This window comes from Daphnia magna, linkage group LG7, assembly GCF_020631705.1.
Source record: "Daphnia magna isolate NIES linkage group LG7, ASM2063170v1.1, whole genome shotgun sequence".
NCBI lineage: Eukaryota > Metazoa > Arthropoda > Branchiopoda > Diplostraca > Daphniidae > Daphnia > Daphnia magna.
In genome coordinates, this window is record NC_059188.1 from 8,805,360 (window position 1) to 8,828,341 (window position 22,982).

Sequence of the window (22,982 nt, forward strand, 5' to 3'; positions counted from 1 at the left end):
CAATATGTGTTTCCCAACTAGTTATCATGGTGTACAAGAGAATCGGCTTCTACACCAATCCAAATTCATGATTGATCCAAAGATTTATCAATCCAACTAACGAAAGTTCATTGAACCAAGCATTTTTTAAAATCATTTAATTGAGACCAGGTGTTTTAAGAATCACCAAATCGATCAGGCTTGTTTATTGCCTTTCTATGATAGTTAAACCCAGAATAATACTTTGTGCAGTCTAATAGTTGAACGACCGTTCATACGATTGGCTTTTGGCCCATATTTAGCTGCTGGTGTGCCCAATCATCTGAGTGGCTCGTCCGACGTCGGCCCACGATGTAAGTATTTTAATTATACTCTAGTCACTTTTGTGCCATTGTCCCGTTACTACGTTTTAATTTATGATCTCTTTTTCATTACTGTGAGTGCAGCGGAGATCGAATTGAATTAAGAATTAAAATTTCGTTAACTAGTTCTTCGGAAAATTTACCTCAAACCTGAGCGACTATTGTCCTGATTCTGAGCAAATGAGTTTGTTCTACATGTTTTCTCTCGTCAATTTCCAGATAGACAGGTGATAAAATTATTCGTGTTCCATAATTGAAAACCTAGACATCTGTCCTAATCCTTTTGGTTTTTCAGACCTTTGCCTCGATCCAGATACATCTGGCAACATAGAATAATTGTCATCAAGTCAATTTGCACAGTTGTATGATGCGCAGCCATCTTAATAATTATGTAACACTACATCACTCGACCCGTCCCTAAGCTATATGCTGTCGCTAATCAATTTAGATTTTAGAGATGATGTAGTTGTGTCAATCCATTTAATAAACAAGTTTCTTGAATTCAGTTTGCTTCGTTGTTCGTTACTTTCATTGGACAGGCGAATAATGGTTCGGAATAAGTCCAAAACAAGTCCATTTTCAGTCTAAAGAAAACGGGATGTAGATGTATTCTGGACACAAAAAGTATGTCTAAGAATTTACTCATGTGATATCCATGAGCTGTCCACAACAGATCTCCTATAGAGTGACATTTGAAGACGGCTGTAAGCCGTACCCATTTGGATGTCTTACAGTCTTACAGCGCGACATTAGTATAGACATATACAATCCTATGGACGTCGGTTAAGATATCTCACTCGGCTGACTTAGATGGACGACGTACATCCTATGAATAGAAGCGTGCTACCAGGGTCTCTTGTAGCTGTGTAACTGAATTGTTAGTGTCGAGGACGAGTTGAATAAACGATTCACACCCTGCCATCGATACGTCCTTTTCTTCGTCCAACGTTACGATACCCACCGTGAAGCCGTCTTCAAACCGTATCACCTAGCATCAGAATGGAGTCAACGCAAGCGTAAATACTACAATTATTTGTCCGTTGTTTTTAGCAGTTAAATCCGTCACCCCCGCGATGGATTAATTATTGCATCTCTTGGCACCGAAGTCGAACCGTGACTTCGTTCCTTTTGTTTGTCTTTTTGTTTTTTATGACGCCTCGCGTCGCTACAAACAGATGATTCACTCGTTCAGGCTCCGTGGTGCGGACACTATGCGTCGCATGCTCATTCAATGAACGGACATGCGTCGGGTAGTTTTCTGCGTAGCGTGATTGAACGTGTGGGTCGTCCAAGCTTATTTATGTCCCATTTGGTTGACGGACGCCATCTTTCTTTTTTGTCGAGTTCGTCCAGCGACGGATTTAGGATTCAGAAACCCCCGATTTTTTGTTTAAACACCACTCCCTTATGCTGCCGTACAGTGAACCGCGATTGCTCACCCGGGAGTAGGAATTCACGAAGAGGTATTTTTTGTATTTTCAAGCCAGAAGATATTTGAGCCGATAATACTGTTCCACAATGCCCTCACGCTAAGTCACGCTAACTCACGCCGACTCCCGAAACCGTAAAATTTAAAAAAACCCCGTTCTTTCTGATCCTTGTTACGTCACTCATGCTTGTGAATAGACTACCCAGGGAAGGTTGAGAAACGTAATTGCTCACGCGGGAGTAGAAATTCACGAAGAGGGATTTTTTGCGTGCTCTCAAGCCAGGAGACCTTTAAGCCCCTTACTACTGTTCCACAACGCATTCACGCTAAGTCACGCCGACTCTCGTCTACTCCCGCAGACTCCCGCAGAGCCTAAATTGGGAGAAAAGACCGCCTCACCCATTTAGCTTTGTTACCGCGTGCATAACATCCTTGTAAAATATTAATGGTTAAGGACTAGAGCAGCGCGGGAAAGAAGATTCCGCTTCTTAAGCGTTGGGGGAGGTCCTTCCCTCAATCTTTCCCATCATTCAGGACGGGCCCAGGACCAAACCAAGCCGCAACAAACCAAAAATACATCGACGAACAATAAGAGAAGTTTGTAGACAGCTGTAAGGGTAGCCAAGGGTCAGGAGAAGGATAAATCACGCCACAGGAAGTACGGGAACACACAAACGAAGACGAGTGGGCACATCTGGGCGCCCGACCAAAAAACCTATACCCCCAACCAGCCCCCATAGTAAATTTCGATATCCCCAACAACACAGACCGAAGGGAAACACAATTCGCCCAGCAAAAGAACGTACTCCGGAACCACGCACAGTCCTTATTTAAAGACAGTGACACAGAGGAGGAGAGAAGAGAGCTGTTACGCCAGGCAAGCACTCTCCTACACGAAGCAGACCCCTTCCTCACACCTAGTAACCAAAAAAGACCCTCCTTCCACAGCCAATACTGGCACTCCCGCATCCACGATATTCCAGAAGACGAGCAAATCTTCGAGCTCCAGCATCATCTGTAAGCTAACGGCCGATTCCGCCTAAGTGACGAGCACACCGACTCCAAAACGTAAATACCTCCATCATCCGCATGCGTGGAGAAGAGCGAGAATAGTGACGTCAAGCTATCTCTCGACACTGCCTGTTTTCTAGTAAAAAACTCACGGTTACCCGTCGGTCTTCGACTGGACCCCTTCGTCTCTACAAAACGTGACAATGGGATGTTCAGAATTGTGATAGTCAACGAAACAAACCACACTATCTCCCTGTCTCGCTACACCATCTTAGGACATGTGGTTTTCGAGCCACCTACACTCATAGCATCTTGTTCCACTAATCCTACCACCATCGACCCCGCTATCTTCGAAGCCTCCCTCCCAGATGTTACGGAAACCATAAAGGGGGAATTGCGCAAATTGCTCCTAGAAAACAAAGTATCTTCGCATTTCAAACACGTGATTTGGGGAACACGGGACTGGTCAAACACGTTATATCGACACTCAGGGGCAAGGGCCCATCCGCCAAAGGCCATACAGAGCATCCCCCCGTCAACTGGAAGTTGCAAAGAAAATCATCGACGAACTACTAGCAAACAATATTATACGACCCTCCCTCTCCCCTTGGGCGGCCCCAATAGTGTAAGTAAAGAAGAAAACAGGAGACGACCGCCTGTGCATTGACTACAGAAAACTAAATGCGATCACGAAGAATGACTCATTTCCCTTGCCCCGCATTGACGACGTGCTTAACCTGTTACAAGGCCAAAAATGCTTTTCCACTCTAGATCTGGCATCAGGGTACTGGCAAATAGAAATCGACGAACAATCAAAAAAGAAGATGGCGTTCATCGTTGAGAACAATTTGTATGAATGGAATCGGCTCGCCTTCGTCTGACTAACGCCCCAGGAACCTTCCAAAGATTGATGAATTTTGTCCTTAAGGAAGAGATAGGAAAGACTTGCTTGGTTTACCTAGATGACATTATCATCTTCTCTAAGATTCCCTTAGAACACATATCGAACCTGCGGAAAATCTTTTATTTACTTGAAGATGCAAACCTCTAGGTGAAACTATCAAAATGTAGATTTTAAGAGACATCTGTCCAGTACCTCGGCCACGTCATCTCGGCAGATGGCGTAGCACCAGACCCCGCAAAAATCAAATGCCTAGTAAATTACAAAAAACCACTTACCGTTAAAGAGATGCAGTCCTTTTTGGGGTTAGCGTCATACTACCGACGGTTTATCAAGGGGTTCTCAATAGTCGCCCACCCCCTCATACATCAAGCGAAAGGTAAACCGCAGGACATGATAAAATGGGGGCCCACTGAAGAAAAATCCTTCGAATTCCTTAGGAAATGCCTGATGACCGACCCTGTTCTGGCCTACCCGGATTTCACTAAAGAATTCCTAATTTACACTGATGCCATCGATTACGGACTAGTAGCCGTTTTGTTCCAAATACACGACAGAAAAGACCAACCAATCGCCTACGCCAGTAGACACCTGAATAAAGCAAAAACCAAGTACTCTACCATCGAGAAGGAAGCCGCGGCCGTGATTTTTGGTATAAAGCGTTTCCGCCATTACCTTCAGGACGAGCCATTCGTTATCATCAGTGACCATCGCCCGCTGCAGTGGCTGCAGACGTTCAGTGACGAGACGGGTAGATTAGGAGGATGGTCAATATTGTTGGCTAACCTCAAATACTCGATAAAGTACCGGCCGGGTCGAGTCAATGAGAATGCAGATTTTCTATCCCGAATTCCGGTTAATTCAGTTCGAACAACCCCTGAAGAAGATGACGCCATACTCCGCGAAACGAAAAAATATTCATTATGTATGGACATAACAAATTACTTAGAACATGGAACCCTTAGTGAAGAGAATACAGACCAGATTTGGGCGAAAGAAATCGAGCTGTATGGCATTGCTGGTGGCCTTCTGTGTCGTACACTAGAGCCCATCTCAAAGAAGAGACGACGGTTCGTGCAACAACAAGTGGTGGTTCCCTTCAGCCTAAGAAAACAGCTATTGAACGAGTATCACGACTCCCCTCTATCCGGCCATCTTGCATACCAGCGGACATGCCTCCGGATTAGAGACAAATACTACTGGCCAACAATGCTCTCCGACGTAAAGGAGTACTGCCTCGCTTGTAAACCCTGTGCCCTCCAACTACGATCAAATCTTCGGGCCTTCTTAAATCGCCTAGACCTCACCTCAGGACCCTTCGAGGTCTTAGGGTAGACTTCTTAAGGCCAATTCAACCACAATCCCTGCAAGGGAACAATCACATCCTTGTAATTACTGATTACTTCACGAAATGGCTAGAAGTTATCCCTCTTGCAGACCAGACCACCCTTTCAACGAGCAAGGCGCTAGCAGATAGAGTAATTTTGTATCATGGTCCCCAAAAGGGCCATTGTCACCGACCGTGGTTCGAATTTTACGTCCGAGCTGTTCTCCTCACTTTGTAAGACACTTCAAATTAAACAGTTGAGGACCACTGCGTACCATCCACAGACTAATGGCTTAACCGAAAGATTCAACAAAACCGTAGTAGAAATGCTACGGAAATACATGGAACAGGGTTTCTCTAAATGGGAAGAAGTGCTAGGCCCAGCTGCTTTCGCCTACAGGAACTCTGTACACTCCTCCACCCTAGAAACCCCCTACTTCCTAAATCATGGCCGCGATCCAGTAGTGCCTATTGACCAATTTTTACAAAAGCCAGCAAACATCATCATCCCATCCGACTACAAAAGCCAGCTAATGCAACGTCTTCACGAGGCCTTCTTATTGGTTAAAGCAAACTTGACCCTTTCCAGGGAACAGCAAAGGACCCAGTACGACAAGCGGGCTCGTGAGCAAGCATTCAACATTGGCGACAAGGTGTTAATCGACGTAAGAACGCCAATGGCAGGCACAAGCAAGAAACTCATCCCCCTTTTTGTGGGGCCATACCGCGTCACAAAAATCAACAACAAGCACACCGTGGAAATTCAAGAATGCGTGGGAAAACAGACCCAGTTGGTGCACGTAAACAGGATAAAACCCCTGTATGAATCTATGATCTGGAAGGAAGAACCTTGCGTAGTTTTCCCAGAGAGCCGTGATAACCCCATACCACCGGAGCTCACCAACGAACTAGAAGTACCACCCCCAACGGATGAAGAGTACGGTCTGCAGAAAAAACAGGATCTAGTAGACCTCGACGCCGGTCCATCCCCCTTACCAGAAGGAAGAATAACTTCAAACATCCACAAAGGACCAAACATAGACCTCTCTTTCACCCCGGAACGACTCTCTTTAACGGCTTTAGAACCAGTAGACTCACCAGTCCCCCCCCCCGTAGCACCCCGCCCCGAGCGCCACACTGGCCTACGGCCATGGAGAGCCCTTAGACCCCCCAATGGCCGTGACACGTAGCGCATCAACTTGTATAAATGTTAGATGTTTAAATATAATTTGAGTAGCAACCATATGAACAGTTCATCATGCGTAGTTAACCATGTGCCTTTTCACTACATACCGCGCCGTAGAAAAAAATCCGTTACTTCCCTATGTATCATTGCTACGCACTTCCTTGTTTTACTCGTTATTTCGGGCTATTCACCGTATCGTATCTTCATTTGCCTAGATTATTGTTGATGTCCCTCCTCGCCCTCCTGTTTTTTACCCCCTTGGCCGCATTTAATGCCACCGTGTGTAACTGTGATTGTGCGGCAAACCTGGAATTCCTGGAGTTCATGGAGGAAGACTGCTCTTTTGAAGGCGCCCCCAAACCACCGTTACCCATTACGTACGCTATCTACTCTACACTACCAGAAGTTAAACGCTTTGCTGGTCACACGTGTAGCATGTGGGTAGCCACCACTACAGTGTACAAGGACTTCATGCAATGGAATCAAGTGTCTTACGGCTGCAACCCCATCGAAGTGGATGCAGCAACGTGCCGAAGGATGAGAGACACACGACAATGTCAAGGAAAGGCGAGGGATATAACAGGTCCCAACTCGTTCGCCCTGGAAGGCCACCCATTCGTGAAAACCAGTTGGCTTCGGATGGCGACAGAAAAGATGACCAACTGTCGCCTCGAAGAAGTGACCTTACAGAGCGAATGCCCGAACTGTACCATCAGCTCTCCACTTGGCGACATCCCTGGAGCAATAAACGGCTCTTTCAAACACAACCTCGTGACCCTCGTCTGGGACGATTCCTGGAAGGAAGCGAAGCCGTGTGAGTTAAGGGTTATCGAAAAGGGAATGGGCGTCAAGTACTCGACCGAAAACGACACTACCTTCCGTATTCGGGACCCAACTAAGCAGCTGGATTTAATATATTCAATGATTAACAGTTCTGTCTGCGGAGGAGGAAACCTCTCTGCCTACCATCCGGTTCTAGGAATGGACAGAGTCGTCATCGCGGTTCGGGAAGCCGCCAAGGGAACCGATCTCGTCGAGATGAGGCCCAATAACGCGGACGCCGTGGCCAAGATGGCGCTGTCCGAACTGACACGGGCGGAGATCGAATACGCCAGTCATACACAATACATCAGAGACTTCGCAATGGACATTTCAAACCACCTGGCCCGAGAAATTCGTAACATGCAATGCGAAAGCCGGAAAACCACCTACAATGCCGCTACAACGACTGTACAATACGACGGATGGTTAGCCGCTAAGCATCTGGACCTTCCATTATGCACCAAGCTACTGGCGGTCGGGGCATCCGTATCCGTTTTGCAGTGTTTTCCCAGCAACGTCACCTTCGAGACGGTTTTCACGCCATGTGGAGCCAAACCTCGGTGGGTCAACCAGACCATCAACGTGGAAGGTTGGGAGCTCACGAAGTACTCCGATTGCTACTGGCACGCAAACTTCGTCAACTTCAACGGCAAAGCCCACACCTTCAAGAACAACACCTGGATGCCAATCAACCCCAACCTAGAGATACAAGGCCGCCGTTTCATCAACACTATGCCCCTGGAGGTCGATGACTCTTTGGGAATGATACTGCAGTTGCACCCAACAATAACGTCACATCCCCTAAGTGCTTAAACCATCATGGCCGACATCCTGGCGTACATACAGATGGGCTATGTCACAGAAAGGTCAGGCGAACGACACGTTAACACAGTCCTCGTCCACCCCGGACAAGCACAAGACGTCTCCTTCATGGCAAGGATCGGATACTGGCTTCGGAACTTCGGCATCATGTCGGGAGTAGGAGTATCCATTGCTCTGGCTTTCCGATTCTGTGGACTCGGTTCCCTCCTGGGTCTTTACATCCCTTGCTGTCGGTACTTTAACCCATGCAGTTTGTTAACGCCACCTCAGTCTTCCCATCGAGACATTGAGTTGGGACCCCAAGCAACCACCAACTTGGCCCCAACTGCTCCGGTCACCATTGTCAATATACCCCCGCCCCCAACTCCCGCCGGTTCCACAGGGCAGCTAGGGTTAAACCAACAACCGTACCTCATCCCACCCATTTCACATCCTCGTAGCCTCGCCCAACACAGAGAAGCAGCAGCTCTTCTCTCGCGTCCCTAGTATTAAAACCCCACGCGTTGATTGCCCCCCTTAATTTTCCCATGTATCATGCAATGTCGTAGATTTTAGGTTAGTGTCATTTAGAATAAACCCACCCAGAATCGCGCAGAGTATACCATGTACCCCATAACACCCCACCAACCCTTCGATACCAAGCCTTCCTAATCCTCACCACACTCTATCCCTGGGCTCCAACCCTCCCCCCTTACATCCACGGATGATCGGGAACACCAGAAAGGTGGACAAGCGGCCTGGATCCCCGATCCGGACGAAGAACACATCCTTTACTGCGCAGACTACTCGTCTGACATGGAGGAATTCCGATACGTGGCGGCCTGCCCAGATGATGAAGAGGACATCCTGTATTGCGCGGACAAACCCAACGACGACGAGGTTATGTACGACGCAGACGTCTCCCTACTCTCGGTAGACGACCCCTGGGAAGAAGACTCCTTATCATCAGGCACCTCCACCCTCCCATTAGATCCGGTCGCACTACTCGAAGACAGGCCCTCACCATACTGTATGTCACCGGCCAGTGACGTCCAGGAAAGGGGCATAGACATTGCAGCGCTAAACGACAGCATCGCGAGGCTTCGTGGCGGAAAATGCAATGTCAGCTTCGTCAGCAGTCATTACTCCCTGGACTCCGATGAAGAGGACCTGGCAGCAGCGCGGTATGTAGAACGCATCTATCGGCTACCCGCACAAAAGGAGCCGGAGTACGGATGGGAGATCAGTGAGCTGGACACGTCCGGGAATCATTCGCGGAGCAGCAAGGAGGAGCCCTGGCCGAGGTCATCCACCCCTTGTTCCCGAGGAAGAACCGCCGAAGAATAACTGACCCCCCTTACGACCCAACCGCAATGCTGATTGCGGGACGCAATCTTGTAGGAAGGGGAGCTATGTAAGGACTCCTACTAGAGTTAAGACTTTAAGCAAAATTAAGTTAAACTGCATTGAGTTAAGTGTTTGTACAATCTTATACTCTTTTTCCCACCATTGACCTTCCTTCCTTCGCTATCTCTTTTATGACTGTCTTCCGCTTGACCGAGGTGTCGATGACACCCAGTCTATTCATTGGTCTTTCTTTCACACCAGTTCGCATGGCCTGCAAACTGGTGTCACATTCCTTCATCTTTATTGCCCACGCTAACCTTATAGCGTCCGCATCTTGGGTGCGGTATAAAACCCACCGTTCCTTAGATGTTCGAGTTAGTTCCCCTTTTAGCAGTCGTGTGTAGTTGTTGCACTTTCTGTTCCCTACTATCGTGTAGAACCCTAATAACAAGTGTTGGAGAAATAAACGATTCGTGCCAAGAATCACCGTACGCAGTGTGTCCTCTTATACATCGCCGCTCCCCACTGCCATATTCCTAACCGTGCTTCCAAACCCGACGTCGCGGCACTCACCGTCACCAACAAGGCGTCAACATGTCATCAACTCCAGCGTAAGTAACCTTCAATCTAACCTTGCTAGCTGTCCTACCTTTTGTTCTTTTCATATCCGGGCAGCCGACGTGACTGGCTGACGGATCTTAACAAACATGACCGTAAACCACCCACACAATCCGAAATACTACTTTTAATTGTACTAACACTATTTTATGCATTTATCACTCGTGCGTGCAATCGAATCAGTCACGACAGACTAATGGCTGATTAATTATTGCAACATTTCCCCTATTTCACCCGCGACAATATTATCCTGCTTCTTGGAACAAGGAACATAGGATGTATTTATGTCAACCAAGGGTCATTGGAAAGATTATAAAAAGGTGTTTAAGGTATTTGACAAATGTGTAATCATGTTAATAAAGTGACTTTTTGGTATTCTTAAATTAGCAGGAGAAACCTGAAGTTTGAGGAAGATACATTTGTTTCTCGTTACTAGTTTTGTAAAACAAATGGTAAATTGGTAAAATGAAACAAAATATGACCTATTACTTTAAATAAATTGTTTTTAAAAGTGGAGATTGATTCCAAATCTTCAGCTTCCCAGGCAGACACCCATCCACAAAGCCATGGGTGATAGATGATATTCACAGCGGGCACGACTGTGTTGTAAATTGGTTTCACTTTTACAAAGCCAAACAAGTATGACAAAAATGGCATTTTTAAAATTTTTTATACAGACTTTTGTTGCTTCTTTGCTTCATTGGACAGCAGTTTAAGATCACGTGTCTACTGTGAAAGAGATAAAGTGTCTCAACGAAAATGGTTCTCTCTGTTTGCGACGTCAAACCTCCCTAGTGTGTCATTCTGATGCAGAGCTTTTCAAATCAAGTTGAACATTTTTAAACATCTTAGGCCAAAGCTGAAGTTCTTGGTCTGTCGGTTTTTCTGCTTGTAAATCCATGATTAAAACTAATTGAACTTCAATTTATTGTTTTGTTTGCAGAGGTATTAGAAAAGTCGTCGCTTTTTGGTTAGAGTTTCTTCGTCGTCCGATGCATCAGTTGGAATGATGTTCACTTCCTCGACACCATTGCTCACGTAATTTAATAACTTTGTACTTCGAAAAAAAATTGTACTAATCTTCAATTTTTAAAAGAAAACTTTGATGCATTATTGTTATCTCGAGGTTATATCGAAGGGGCACTTTTAATCATTGAAGTGGAAACCCACATTTAAAGGAGTTGTTTTGAGAACTGCCATCTGGAAGCACAAGAAACCCAATTCAGCTAATCAAACGTGTGTTGTGGTCACATTTAACAATGGCAAAGAGATCTGTGCATACATTAATGTTACAATTTTCAATTATATAATTTTACTGTTTTCAATTAAATTAACACCATGTTTCACATTCAAGGAAGATAATATTGTGTTGGTGTGCATCAGCCATATCCTAGACTTTCCTGGTTTCAAACTCAAGTGAAAAAATGAGGTAATTCAAGAAAACAGCTAAATTTTAATGTTTAACGGTATTGTTTACAATTTGCATTGTCTTAGGCCCTGAGTATGATGACACCCTTTTACAACGTAGCTCATTTTTCCTTACACATAATGTAAACAATACCGTTAAACATTAAAATTTAGCTGTTTTCTAGAATTAAATACCCTTAATTTAATATTAAAATGTAGCTAGTTCATTTACCTTTAACACAAAATTATTGCTAGTATCCTTTGGTAAATTGGGAAGGTTTCACAAATTTTTTTTTTGCGATCCCCTTTTATTCCTTTAAGGATTCCTCAGAGGAAAAATGGACTCGTAACAAACATGGCGAGATCCGCAAGAGTGCGTTCACAAATAGGGAGGGAGTACGCGTCAATCACTTGCTCTATTAAGAAAAAGTAATTGAACGTTGCAATCAAATAGCACGCAAGCAATAGAGTAAATTTGCAATGAGGCAGTTAAATGGTAAAAGGCATACAATTCCATTAGACAATTTCTTACTCTGTAAACTTTTGCATCTATGTCGATAACGGTTTCTTGCATAAAAATGAATCCGAGCAGGTTGTCCCTAGTTCACAACAACTCGGGCTCAATCTTCGGGTGATTTGAGATATTTTTCTTGACCGTTCAGAATCTTAGGATTGGCCATAATTTGATACGAGATTAATTGATTCGTCGTCCTGTCACATCTCAAATTCTAAGGTTTATAATTCACAACAACTCGGGCTCAATCTTCGGGTGATTTGAGATATTTTTCTTGACCGTTCAGAATCTTAGGATTGGCCATAATTTGATACGAGATTAATTGATTCGTCGTCCTGTCACATCTCAAATTCTAAGGTTTATAATTCACAACAACTCGGGCTCAATCTTCGGGTGATTTGAGATATTTTTCTTGACCGTTCAGAATCTTAGGATTGGCCATAATTTGATACGAGATTAATTGATTCGTCGTCCTGTCACATCTCAAATTCTAAGGTTTAGAATTCTTGTTCTATGACCGAGTTATTTTACAGACAGTGGCTTCTCATGTCTTCTTCATACCAGCGATCAGATTTGATGTTTTAAATTGTTTTAAGTTGTTAAAGCAAGTTTGACTTTCTACGAGGCTTCCTCCAACGTGTATGGTCACCAAACTTCGTCGCTGTATCGGACTGTTAATCCGGTAGAAAATCGTTGAATTATTGGCGATACATTTGTCAAAGTGGCAGATAGAACGGCTACCGATTTAAATCTCACTTGGGATAATCCAACTACTTCTCGAACAAGGTATCAACCTTCTCTTTTTTTGCATGTATTATTGCCTAATATGCAATGTGATATATGAAATATAACAGGTGCTTTCTGCTTTGATACCGGATTTAATTGAGTCCGCTTCGTATAAGCCTTCTTCGCGAAGAAACGAAAACGTCCTTTCCACTTTTTTGGAAAGGACGTTTTCGTTGCTAGAGCCGTAGCTAGGGAAAAAGAGCCAGAGACGGCTGTGGGTCGGTGGGAGGATGCCAAACTTGAGTTCCACAGGGAGATAGCCAGCTTCCTGACCGTTTCTATAGAAGGCTATGAGCCAGATACTAGTAGAACCCGAAACATTGTTTTGAGAAGAACTGTCATATTTCGGTTGCAGGTTTAACTAAATACCAAGGAAGTAAGGGGTTTAATCGTGTTAGATGTTTGATTTTTCGATTCAAGTCTATTTAGGTATCAGAACTGAAATTAAACTTTTAGAACTTTTAAAACACCACATATTTTTTTAAAACAATAGTTTACTTTTACAACTATCAAAATATTGTTAACCATTTAGAGGAGAACAAAGCTCATTTTTTTAGATTTCCTGAATTTCAATTTTCGGTTTACTTCCGGTTTTAAAATGCAAAATAACTCCTTATTTATTGGTCTGTCAGAAAAGATTCACATTTTCGTGATCCTCGTCAAATTTGGGATCGACTCCATGTATCAGCTCAAAATAACCGAAAACCGTCAAAAATCAATATTTTTATTTCTAGCAACAAAAAAAAATGTTTTCATCAATTTTTCCCCATCGTGCCAGCATATTCCATTATTGAGCTCGTCAAGGTCAACCCATGTTTACACCGGGGTCGAGCCCTACCACCGAGTAGCGATCGGCCCCGATTAGCCATAATCTGGTTAACCGCCCCGCCCCGGGAAAATACAATCGGGGCTGAATCGGGGTGCCATTTCGTCAGCCGGGGCGGGGCGGGAAAAAATCGAAATTAACCCGCTTGCCTCGACGCCATTTGTGAAAATGGCGCCTTAATTCAAACTACGAATTTGGGTCGGGTTTTTATCGGGGCAACCGGGTGAACTCCCCGATTTTCATTATAATAATCGATTTCGATTCAATCGATTGATTGCAATCGGGATTGCATCCCCGATTAGGCACCCCGATTTAACCCCGATTAAGATCAGGGTTTAAAAATTTCACCCTGAGCCCCGAATTTCAAAACCCGATTGGCCAAATGCTCCCCGATTAGGGTCGGGGCCGATCCCTACCACCGAGTTCGTATACAATGAGAAATTTTTACTTTAATATAATTGACAACCCTGGATGTTCACAAGCTCTATTAATGTTGATCTTTTATTTTGTTTTGAGTGAAATGAAAGGGCGCTCTCTTTCACTCAAAACAAAACAAATTCAACTTTAACAAGGGGAAATTTTTCGCCCCGAACGTAATCAGGGTTCAATCTGGGGACAGAATCGGGGATACAACCCTGATTGCATAAATGATATAGTTTTCGACCCGATTGCGCCAATCACAGTTCCGATTATACCTCATTCTACCCGACTACCCCGATTTTTAGCCTAAAACCGTAACAGCCACTATCTTTTAAAACGGTGTCGTGGCAATTGGGATAATTTTCCCCCGCACTGCCCTGTTTGACGAAACACCGATTGAGCCCCGAATGCCATTTTAAGGGCGGTTACTCTGATTAGAGCTATTCGGGGGCCGATCGCTAGAAATTACACAGGGAAAAGAAAAACACGGAATAAAGATGGCCGATTTCGGCGTTGCCTCATGGAAAATTCCATACTTTTTGCATTGCAAAAAGGGTCTACTGCTCAGGACTGGCGATAAGAGAACCGACATTTCAACTATTCGGAACGACTAGACGACGAAAACTGCTCCGAGCAACTGACTGTAAAAGACTGACAATGTTGAAAAGCACCAACATTTATACCAAGAAGCGAGGTCATTTAGGATTAGGTGTCGCACTGGGAATTTATATTTTGGTTGAAAATGCATACCTATGTGAAAAAGAAACAAGTTTGAAGGCCAAGTAATTTGGGAGGTTGAAGGCCAGAGCCATCGGCAAAAGAACTTTTAGCTGAAAAGAAGAAAAAGGGTGATAGGTGTGGGAGACAAGAGATGTGTGCAAGAAATGCGGCTTGCCATTTCTTACACGAGAAAAGGAGAAAAACCATGATCAAGCACCCAATTTCAAAACCGAGCTTAATTGTATTTAGATCTATTTTCCATTATGCATTCATCATAAACAACAGAATGGCAGTTTTTAACGAACAAATTGTTCTAGGAAGACACCGATAACGAGTGTACGTTATAATTTTTAATTTTCAACTTTTCCGTTTCGAACTCTGATTCATCTAACCCTTGTTCTTGAGAAGCTTTCGGACATAACTGGTGACGGATGGTATTCCCATTAGTTTCCATAGTTAAATCCGCTGTGTTTGTACCCTTACTGCGCCTTTGTTCAGCAGCCTGTAGGGGGAAACGAAATCGCCAAGGCATTTTTGCTTCAGTTCAGAATTTAAGAGCTTAAATAGTTTTACCTGTTTAGCCAATTCAGTTAAGTGAGTAGCAACGATAGGACCAGTTTGTTCTACTAAGCTATAAAACATGCTTTTGGGATTTTCCAAAAGAATAGCAGGCTCACCAAATTCCTTAAGTTATCAATTTAGCAGTTAAATATTTAGAGTGAGGTAGTAGCGATTCTTAAATTTGTCTTTACCTTTAGATAGCCAGCATCAAGTAACATGATTCTGTCAGAATCCATGATTGTATTCAAACGATGGGCAATCGTCAAGACAGTACAATCTCGGAACCTCTCTCGGATCGTTAGCTGGATAAGGGAATCCGTTCTACGCAAACATAAAAAGATCAACATAGATGAGTTAAAACTTCCGCTTGTAATTTTTCAAAGATTTACTTTTGATCGACGTTAGCTGTGGCTTCGTCCAAAACAAGGATACGATTTTGTCTAAGAATAGCTCGTGCCAAACAGATGAGCTGTCTTTGACCAACGGAAAAGTTAGCTCCTCCTTCAGTCATATTTGCTTCTAGACCGGCGGATAGATCCTTAACCATCTCCTTCAGTTTAGCCCCTTCCAGAGCGTTCCAGAGGGCATCGTCACTGTGAAGACCGAAGGGATCCAAATTTTTCCTAAGTGAACCCGAAAACAAAACGGGATCTTGTGGAATGATGGCTATCTTCGATCGTAAGTCATGAAGACCGATCGATTTACTGTCGATGCCATCAATTATAATGTGGCCGTCCGGCTCTGCTAATCGAAACAAAGCTGCAATAAGTGATGATTTACCAGCTCCCGTTCGACCGACAATGCCAATCTAAGAAATTTGGTAATAAGAACTGCGTTCGGTTGTTTAACTTTCAATATAAAACCTTCTCATTTGCTCGAATTAAACAAGTGATGCTTTTCAAAACAGGTTGGTCAGCTTCAATATAACGAAGAGACATCCCATCAAATTGGATAGTCCCACTCAGTGGCCACGTGTCTGGAGGTTTCTTTCCTGAAGAGACAAAAATGAGAGGAAAAAAAATGCTTAAAAAAAAATTTATGAGTAAGAGCAGAATGAAGTTTGAATCCACCTGGGGCCGAATCTAGGGGAGCCTCCGAGGGCAATTTGCTATAGTCAATAACACGTTCAACGGACGTCATTTGGTTTTCCACTTCTGCTGATTGTCTGAAATTCATTTACAATAGACATCATCATGTAACATTTTATTTTTATTTTATTTCTTTTTTCTTTTTTTGAACGAGCAAAATTTGATTTTACCTTACACCCCACTGGAACATACCCGTCAAGGCCATTGCGGAGGATATCGCAAGCCCAGCTTCACTTCCGGTCATAGCTGGAAGGATAAATAACAAGAATAAATTAATCAAACTGCTAAGTTGTTCTGTCGATAACTGAAAATAAGCCGAAAGTTAAGTTAATTCTTTTTCATACAATCACGTAGTGCCAAGCAGGCGTAGGTAACACAGCCAACATAGATGACGCAAATCCAATCCAGCCAAATGCCAAACCATCGAGTGGTCGACAAAAACATGTACCAAGCAGAGGTGTGAACATCTTGGCATTCATCGAAGATTGTTTGGAAGATCACTTCACATCGATGGGCTCTCAAGGTGGTTAGGCCAACCAATGATGAGGACAAGTGGGTAAAAACGGGACTCCGAGCTGTAATTAATCATAAGGTTTATCATAAATCAAGAAGCATAAGCAAAAAGCATATCACAGGATAGTAACTAACTGGTAGCTTCGAGACGCTTCACATCGCGAGCTGTTTTCAAGTAGAATTGCCGAAGATTGACAAAAACGATGGAAAGAAATAGAATTGGTAATAATAACCAAGGGTTGACTAGGCCAACCAGGAACAGAATACCAACAGCAGTCAGAGCAATCTGAAAGAGAAATTTGCAAAAATATAGATTATTGATTTACATTCATTTCGCATTAATAAGGTTTTACAGTAATAACGTCGAAGAAGGCGGAAGGTAACATCTCGTCCACGGATCCGATATCTTTGGCAAAACGATTCAAAACACGTCCTAAAAATAAAATAAAATAATAATTATTGTAGCATGAAATTGTATGGAAAAAAAGGATGGATGTTGACTCATACCGACTGGATTTTGATCGAAGAAAAGAAGAGGTGTGCGGATAACCGACTGGAACATGCGATTGTGTAAGTTGATCGACGAGATCATGCACATCACGAAGTAATGGATAGTGCGAATAAACGAAAAGATGAAAACACAAATAATGAGGATGGTAAAAACGTATACGCCCGTGTACGTGTCGGGATTCTTCCACCATGCACCAGAAAAAACAGCAGTTTCTTCCGTGCCGGATGTGACGTTAAAGAAACCGTTTTCAGTAACAGGTGTGTATGTCGAATTTTCCGTTACATTGCTGTGCGTAGCACGAAGTTCTTCAGCATTCGTCCACAAGGTCAGCCTAGCAATCATAAAAATCACTACACATCATCCAATAGCGAAATACGATTTACTAGACTAACCAATAATCGGATCCACTGAAAAGGACTTGAGTGATGATGCAAGTGACGGTCATTGTGAAGAGTGACATGCAGCTGCCACCCGACCGAAAGTATTCCCAATAGACTTTAGGAGACACACTACCAGAGGAGCGAGATTCTTCCGCAAACGTTGGTTTCTCCTCTTTTTCTAGGTCGAATCGAAAATTCAATTACTTGTTACAACGCAGTTAATCAAGTGAAAGCCAGACCTCTTTCACTGAAGACCTTGATGTGACAGATCCCACACGTTGCCGTATTGAGTTCGAAATAGACCCACACCTTGAAATCGAACCGTCAATGTCACATTCAGAGAAAGACCGCGTCAAGTTATCTGCCTCTAGTTCTGGCTCTTCATCTTCTATTGTTTTCGCAATATCCAACCCACTATTACTAATTTCCTTGTAGGATCCCATCGCTTCAACACGACCCTACATCACAAGAAAAACAAAATTAAACAACAGTGAAAATAAATTCGCTTTAGAAATGAGCTTACCGCTTTGAGAATGAGAATCTGGTCTACATCTTTCAAGTACTGAAGTTGGTGAGTGACTAACACTCGTATTTTGTCACGCAGGTAACCATTAATGGCTTTGTCGAACAGGTGGCGTCCTACATGAGTGTCTACTGCACTAAGAGGGTCGTCCATTAGGTAAATATCGGCATCGACGTAAAGGGATCGGGCAAGATTAACTCGCGCCTTCTGACCGCCACTAAGCGAGACACCCCGCTCGCCCACTGCAGTCTGGTCACCGTTAGGGAAGAGGCTAAAATCCTTATCCAATGCACTGTTCAATGTAAAAACATACTATTATAATTGAAATAAGGTGGGGTGACACAAGAGTACAATACCAGGCTTTGATCACTTTTTTGTAGCGTTTGAGATCGTACTCCAATCCACACAAAATATTCTGACGCACCGTTCCAGAGAAGATCCAAGATTCTTGAGAAGCGTAAGCGATCTTCCCCGCAACTCGACAGGTTCCCGTTGACGGAGAAAGCTCGCCGAGAAGGACATTCAACAGCGAGCTCTATTATTTAGAAAAAAACAGTATCAAGTAAATAAAAGGAAAAATCGGGTAATAATATGAATGAATCAATTCCAAAAATACAGCATGGCGTATAGGGAACGAATTTTAATGATTTTACTTTAATGACTGACCTTGCCAGACCCAACTTGACCAACGATGGCAAACACCTGGCCAGGACGGATGGTGAAAGAAATATTCGTCAACGTATTGTCTTCTTTCTCTCCAGCAGCTGGCCACTTGACTGTCAATTGATTCAATTCAACCAGACAATCGGATAATGCTGGGTGCACTTTTGCCTGAGCATTTTTTTCAATCTCATCCAACAATAAGAAATTCTGCATTGAGGTGGGCGATACGATTATCTGTTAGAAAGCAATTTACTCAGATGAAAAGCAAATGAAAAATACTTCGATACGCTTAGTAGAGACTCTAGCTTCTGCCGCCATAGTTATCGCACCGGGGAAAAACAATGTCATAATAAGGCGAATATTATTGAACAGGGAAACAGTCACAAAAACCTGTTTAAAATATTTGATAAATTTAAAAACCTAAAAATTGAGAAGAAAAAATAATGAAAGCTATTGTATACCTTTTCAGCAGTTAAATGGTTGCCGGTAAAGATAAATACCAAGAAAGTTAAAAATATAATGAGTTTCGAGGACGTAAAGAAGAGACTCATGTTGAGTGCGCGGAAGTGATTCGTCCGCTTAATAACATTTATCTCCTTTCTAAAGATTTAAAAAAAAAAATGAAAATCAGAAAAAGTGCTAACACCTTCTAAATGTCTTCATCAAATACCGGCGGCACTTGGAAATCAGTTTGGCAAAAGGCTTCTCCCAGGTGTACATTTTAATCACCCTCATCGCGGAAATAATCTCGTTCATCGTTCTTATCCTTTCGTCTGTACGTTTCGCAGTTTCCAGTCGGAGCATTGAAAACACTTTACCCATCCAACCTGATAAGATAAAACGGAATATAGTTTTCTGGCAAATATCGTTGTATGCAGTATTTTTTTTTTTTTTTTTTCAAATTTATACTTTGCAAAGGGACGAATAGAATCAATACTGCAAGCCCGACCAAGCAAGAAGGTCCGATGACGTGAAGCAGAATAACCATACTAATTATTGTCTGCAGCGGTCCAACCTAATGAAATGCAAAAGTTTTAACATACATCGTTCAAGCTGATACGATCGCCCTTACCCAAAGATAATGAAGAAAGATGACTGAAAAATCGTAGCGATTGACGTCATTGGACATGATGTTGACCATTTGCCCAATGGTTGTTTGTCCCAGAGCCTTTTGGCTGAGCAGCAGGCACTTTAAAGGAATTGAATCATAGATTTTCATGGGCGATTGAAATGAAAAGCAAAAATACCTTTTTATAAACAAGAGAACACGCTGCAACTCTGATTCGCATTCCGGTATGTTGGCATGCAAAAAAATACGGGTGATGAGTCATGGTATACAGAACGGAACCCAACACCAGCCCAGTCGCATAAAGATAAGCTTCCGTGGTGGATATTGTCTGGTTTTCACTGCCAAAGTAGTGAACCAGTTGGCCCAGACAAAGGGGTTGACCAATCCTAGGTTGTTTAGGGTTTTAATTTTTTTACAATTAGTTTAACATTGATGCATATCCTAGTACTTGCCGATTTCAAATGAAAAGGTTTAAAAAAAGAGAGGAAAAAAATTCATTGAAGCTGCATACTTAAATACACATTCTTCCAAAAACGCTAGAAAGCCCACCAGTAGAAATTTGATTCCAAATGTTCGGACCAAAGCTTTCGTAAGGCTAGGCTTGATCTTTTTTCTTTTGTTTCCATCTTTCTTACATTTTGCTATTTGGTTATGCCACTCCCTGCAGAGACAAAAGAGACGAAAATAGGACAATTAACGCTTTATCAGTTATTATTAATCCACTTAAGTTAAGGGAGTCAAGTCGGTGAGAAAATGCTGCGACCGTTAAATTTTAATTATTTTCATTTCAGCATTGACAGTCATGATGGAAACGTAAAAGCACAATTCAAACTACTGCTTACGGCAAACTAGTATGTGTATGCATAACTAAAATATGTAACTAACACTAAACGTATGTTAGTTTTTAAGTCCTGGAGCAAAGCCGGTTCACATGCAATTTCGAATACAATTCGGGATGCAAAGTAGGCGACATTTGAATCTAACCTTTATTGTTATTTAAGTAACGCACGAAGGGCGATGTCTGCTCATTGTTATAATAAAAGTAGGAAACAAGTTTATAACGGCAAAGTTCCTGTTTTGCGATCGCAATAGATTTAAAATCCCATGCAATCGCGTGACAGAGTGCTTTTTTACGGCAATCCGTTAACTTGCACTATTTTAGCTTACCTTTGCAATTTCAGTCCAAGCTCTTCCGAATTGTCTCCTGGCATAACATCGTACAGGTCGGTAACTTCAAGATCTTTCTTGGCTCCAACACCCATAAACGGGTTGACCCACCTTTAAAAGAAAATTGAATTAAATGCTGATTTCTAATGGAATCCTGCAGTTGGAGAATGATTTAAAAGAACTGTTTGTGGAACATTCGTATGGAATACCATTTTCCTTTTCTCTTAATAAAAATGTGTACGTTTTCGGCCTCTGAGAACTAACTATAGAACTTAATCAGTACCAGTTATTGACATGCTTTTTAAAATAAAGGTCTCCAAAGAATCAAGAAAATGATCAAATACATAGTTAATAAGCAACAAAGGCACTGCTGCTGTACTCAAAAGGCAGCCGCATCGGCGCGCTTTTGCTGTTGCCATGACAGCAGCCGTACACAAAAAGTCACGTGTCTGGCATTATCGATCCAATCACAATCAGCTGATTTCAACAAATTCTTCGAAATACTATGTTCTTGTTCTCTAACTACTTACCAGAATATAAGGACAGAAAGAAAGTTTGAGTTAAGTCTAGGATTTGGCTTCGGCGTCTTGTTTTTGTTCACCTCCATGGCTCAAAACGGATAGGGCAGCCTTGGCTGTTGCGTAACTGCTGGAGGGCAGGCCTGGTTTAACGAAATTGGCCTTTGGACAAATCACGTTTCTATTCTTCACACGCTTTTTAGTTTTGCTGTTGAGTCGTGGGCAACTTCCCAAGCCATCGAACGATCTTTGGATGAGCACGGTTTCCTATATACTGTGCACCACAGACCGTGACTGCGTGGCAACCTGAGACCGAAATCTCAGAAACAAACAGACGACCAACCTTCTCTCTTGGCAGCTGCCCTGACTTGACTGAGCTTGTGAGCTGCCTCTGCCTTAGACTACCCATATTCCTTGAATCCTTCCCCCCTTTTCAGGCTTCAGAATTTGTTGCTCTCTCTTCCTCCTTTTTTCGATGCCGTTAACGGCCGGCGTCGGAACCAAACGTTGAAGTACGACTTGCTGCAGATGTTATGTAATCATACTTGCATTGTTTGAGTAGTAATATGCAATTCGATCTCACCATAGGATATTACGTTCTTAGGGTTTAAAAAAAAGCACGTTCTTTAAAATTTGCAAAATTAAGCGTTAAGTAACAAGGCGGGCTGTCCACGTTTAACAACGTGAAATAAAAAGGTAACAAGTGTTCTTGCACGAAGGTTCTCAATTCCATCGCCATAAGATGTCTTGACAAAAACGCATAAAGAGGCGTCTGCTTTGATAGAGATTTCTCGGGATACTGATAATTGGAAACAGAAGTTTTCTGGGATGCACTGAGATATGATAAGATAAGATTAGCATAGTATTTATTGTGATGCATTTTCTGTTGTTCAGACCATTCCACCATAAATTTCATGTTCACATGAAACAGAACAAAAATAATATTTCCATAAGCAATTCAAAAACCCGCATGAAGGCCATTCCATGACAATGCATTCGTTTTCCTACCATGACTATGCATTTTCGTGATCGCCTTTCGTCTGGTTTCCACCGAAAACGTCAAATCATTCTAATTTCACAACGTGTATCCAAGGGGAGAAATGGAGTGTTAAACAATGTGTTCAATGGTATCGAACATCGATACTATCTACGACTTCTTTACTTGCGCCCGTGAATTGCCTTGGTCGTTTAGCAGACGACGTAGCCTAATTCATTGTGCACGAACGGTCAATTATGTAAGTTTGTCGCAGTTGCGGAACTTTTTGTTACTAGACAAGAATTTAAGACCAGCACTGCACCAATGATTGCTTATTCATGAATACTCCCAGCGCTAATGGCAAATACTTTTTAGCTAGTCACGATATTTTCAAGACTGAAAATGGTGAAATGAAATGAACCAATCAATTTCAAGGAATTCGGACTTTGCTTTGTGCGCTCTAGAACTGCACCATTTATGCATTTCTGTTCGTCACAAGTGTGAGGTGATTTTTTTAAATTGCTACATGGCTTACGAGTAAAAATCTGGATCGATTG

General features: G+C 42.8%; 1 protein-coding gene and 1 pseudogene across 2 annotated transcripts; one reads left to right on the forward strand and one right to left on the reverse strand.

The window, feature by feature from the left end:
- Window positions 1-4,075: 4,075 nt before the first annotated feature.
- LOC123474547 lies at window positions 4,076-8,325 on the forward strand. The gene is given in 3 exon segments (XM_045176757.1): window positions 4,076-4,752; window positions 5,188-5,946; window positions 6,411-8,325. Coding segments are annotated over 3 exon segments (3,351 nt in total).
- Window positions 8,326-14,677: 6,352 nt separating this feature from the next.
- Window positions 14,678-22,025, reverse strand: LOC123474651 (annotated as a pseudogene). The gene is made up of 24 exons (XR_006649583.1): window positions 21,462-22,025; window positions 20,932-21,042; window positions 20,276-20,425; window positions 19,943-20,150; window positions 19,768-19,884; window positions 19,605-19,710; window positions 19,366-19,522; window positions 19,157-19,295; window positions 18,975-19,085; window positions 18,699-18,902; window positions 18,389-18,567; window positions 18,033-18,324; window positions 17,522-17,967; window positions 17,126-17,460; window positions 16,972-17,051; window positions 16,754-16,904; window positions 16,450-16,680; window positions 16,276-16,351; window positions 16,088-16,182; window positions 15,881-16,008; window positions 15,407-15,825; window positions 15,209-15,338; window positions 15,030-15,140; window positions 14,678-14,958 (listed from the first exon to the last, which is right to left on the reverse strand). The product of XR_006649583.1 is annotated as an ATP-binding cassette subfamily C member 4-like (transcript).
- Between the last annotated feature and the right edge of the window lie 957 nt (window positions 22,026-22,982).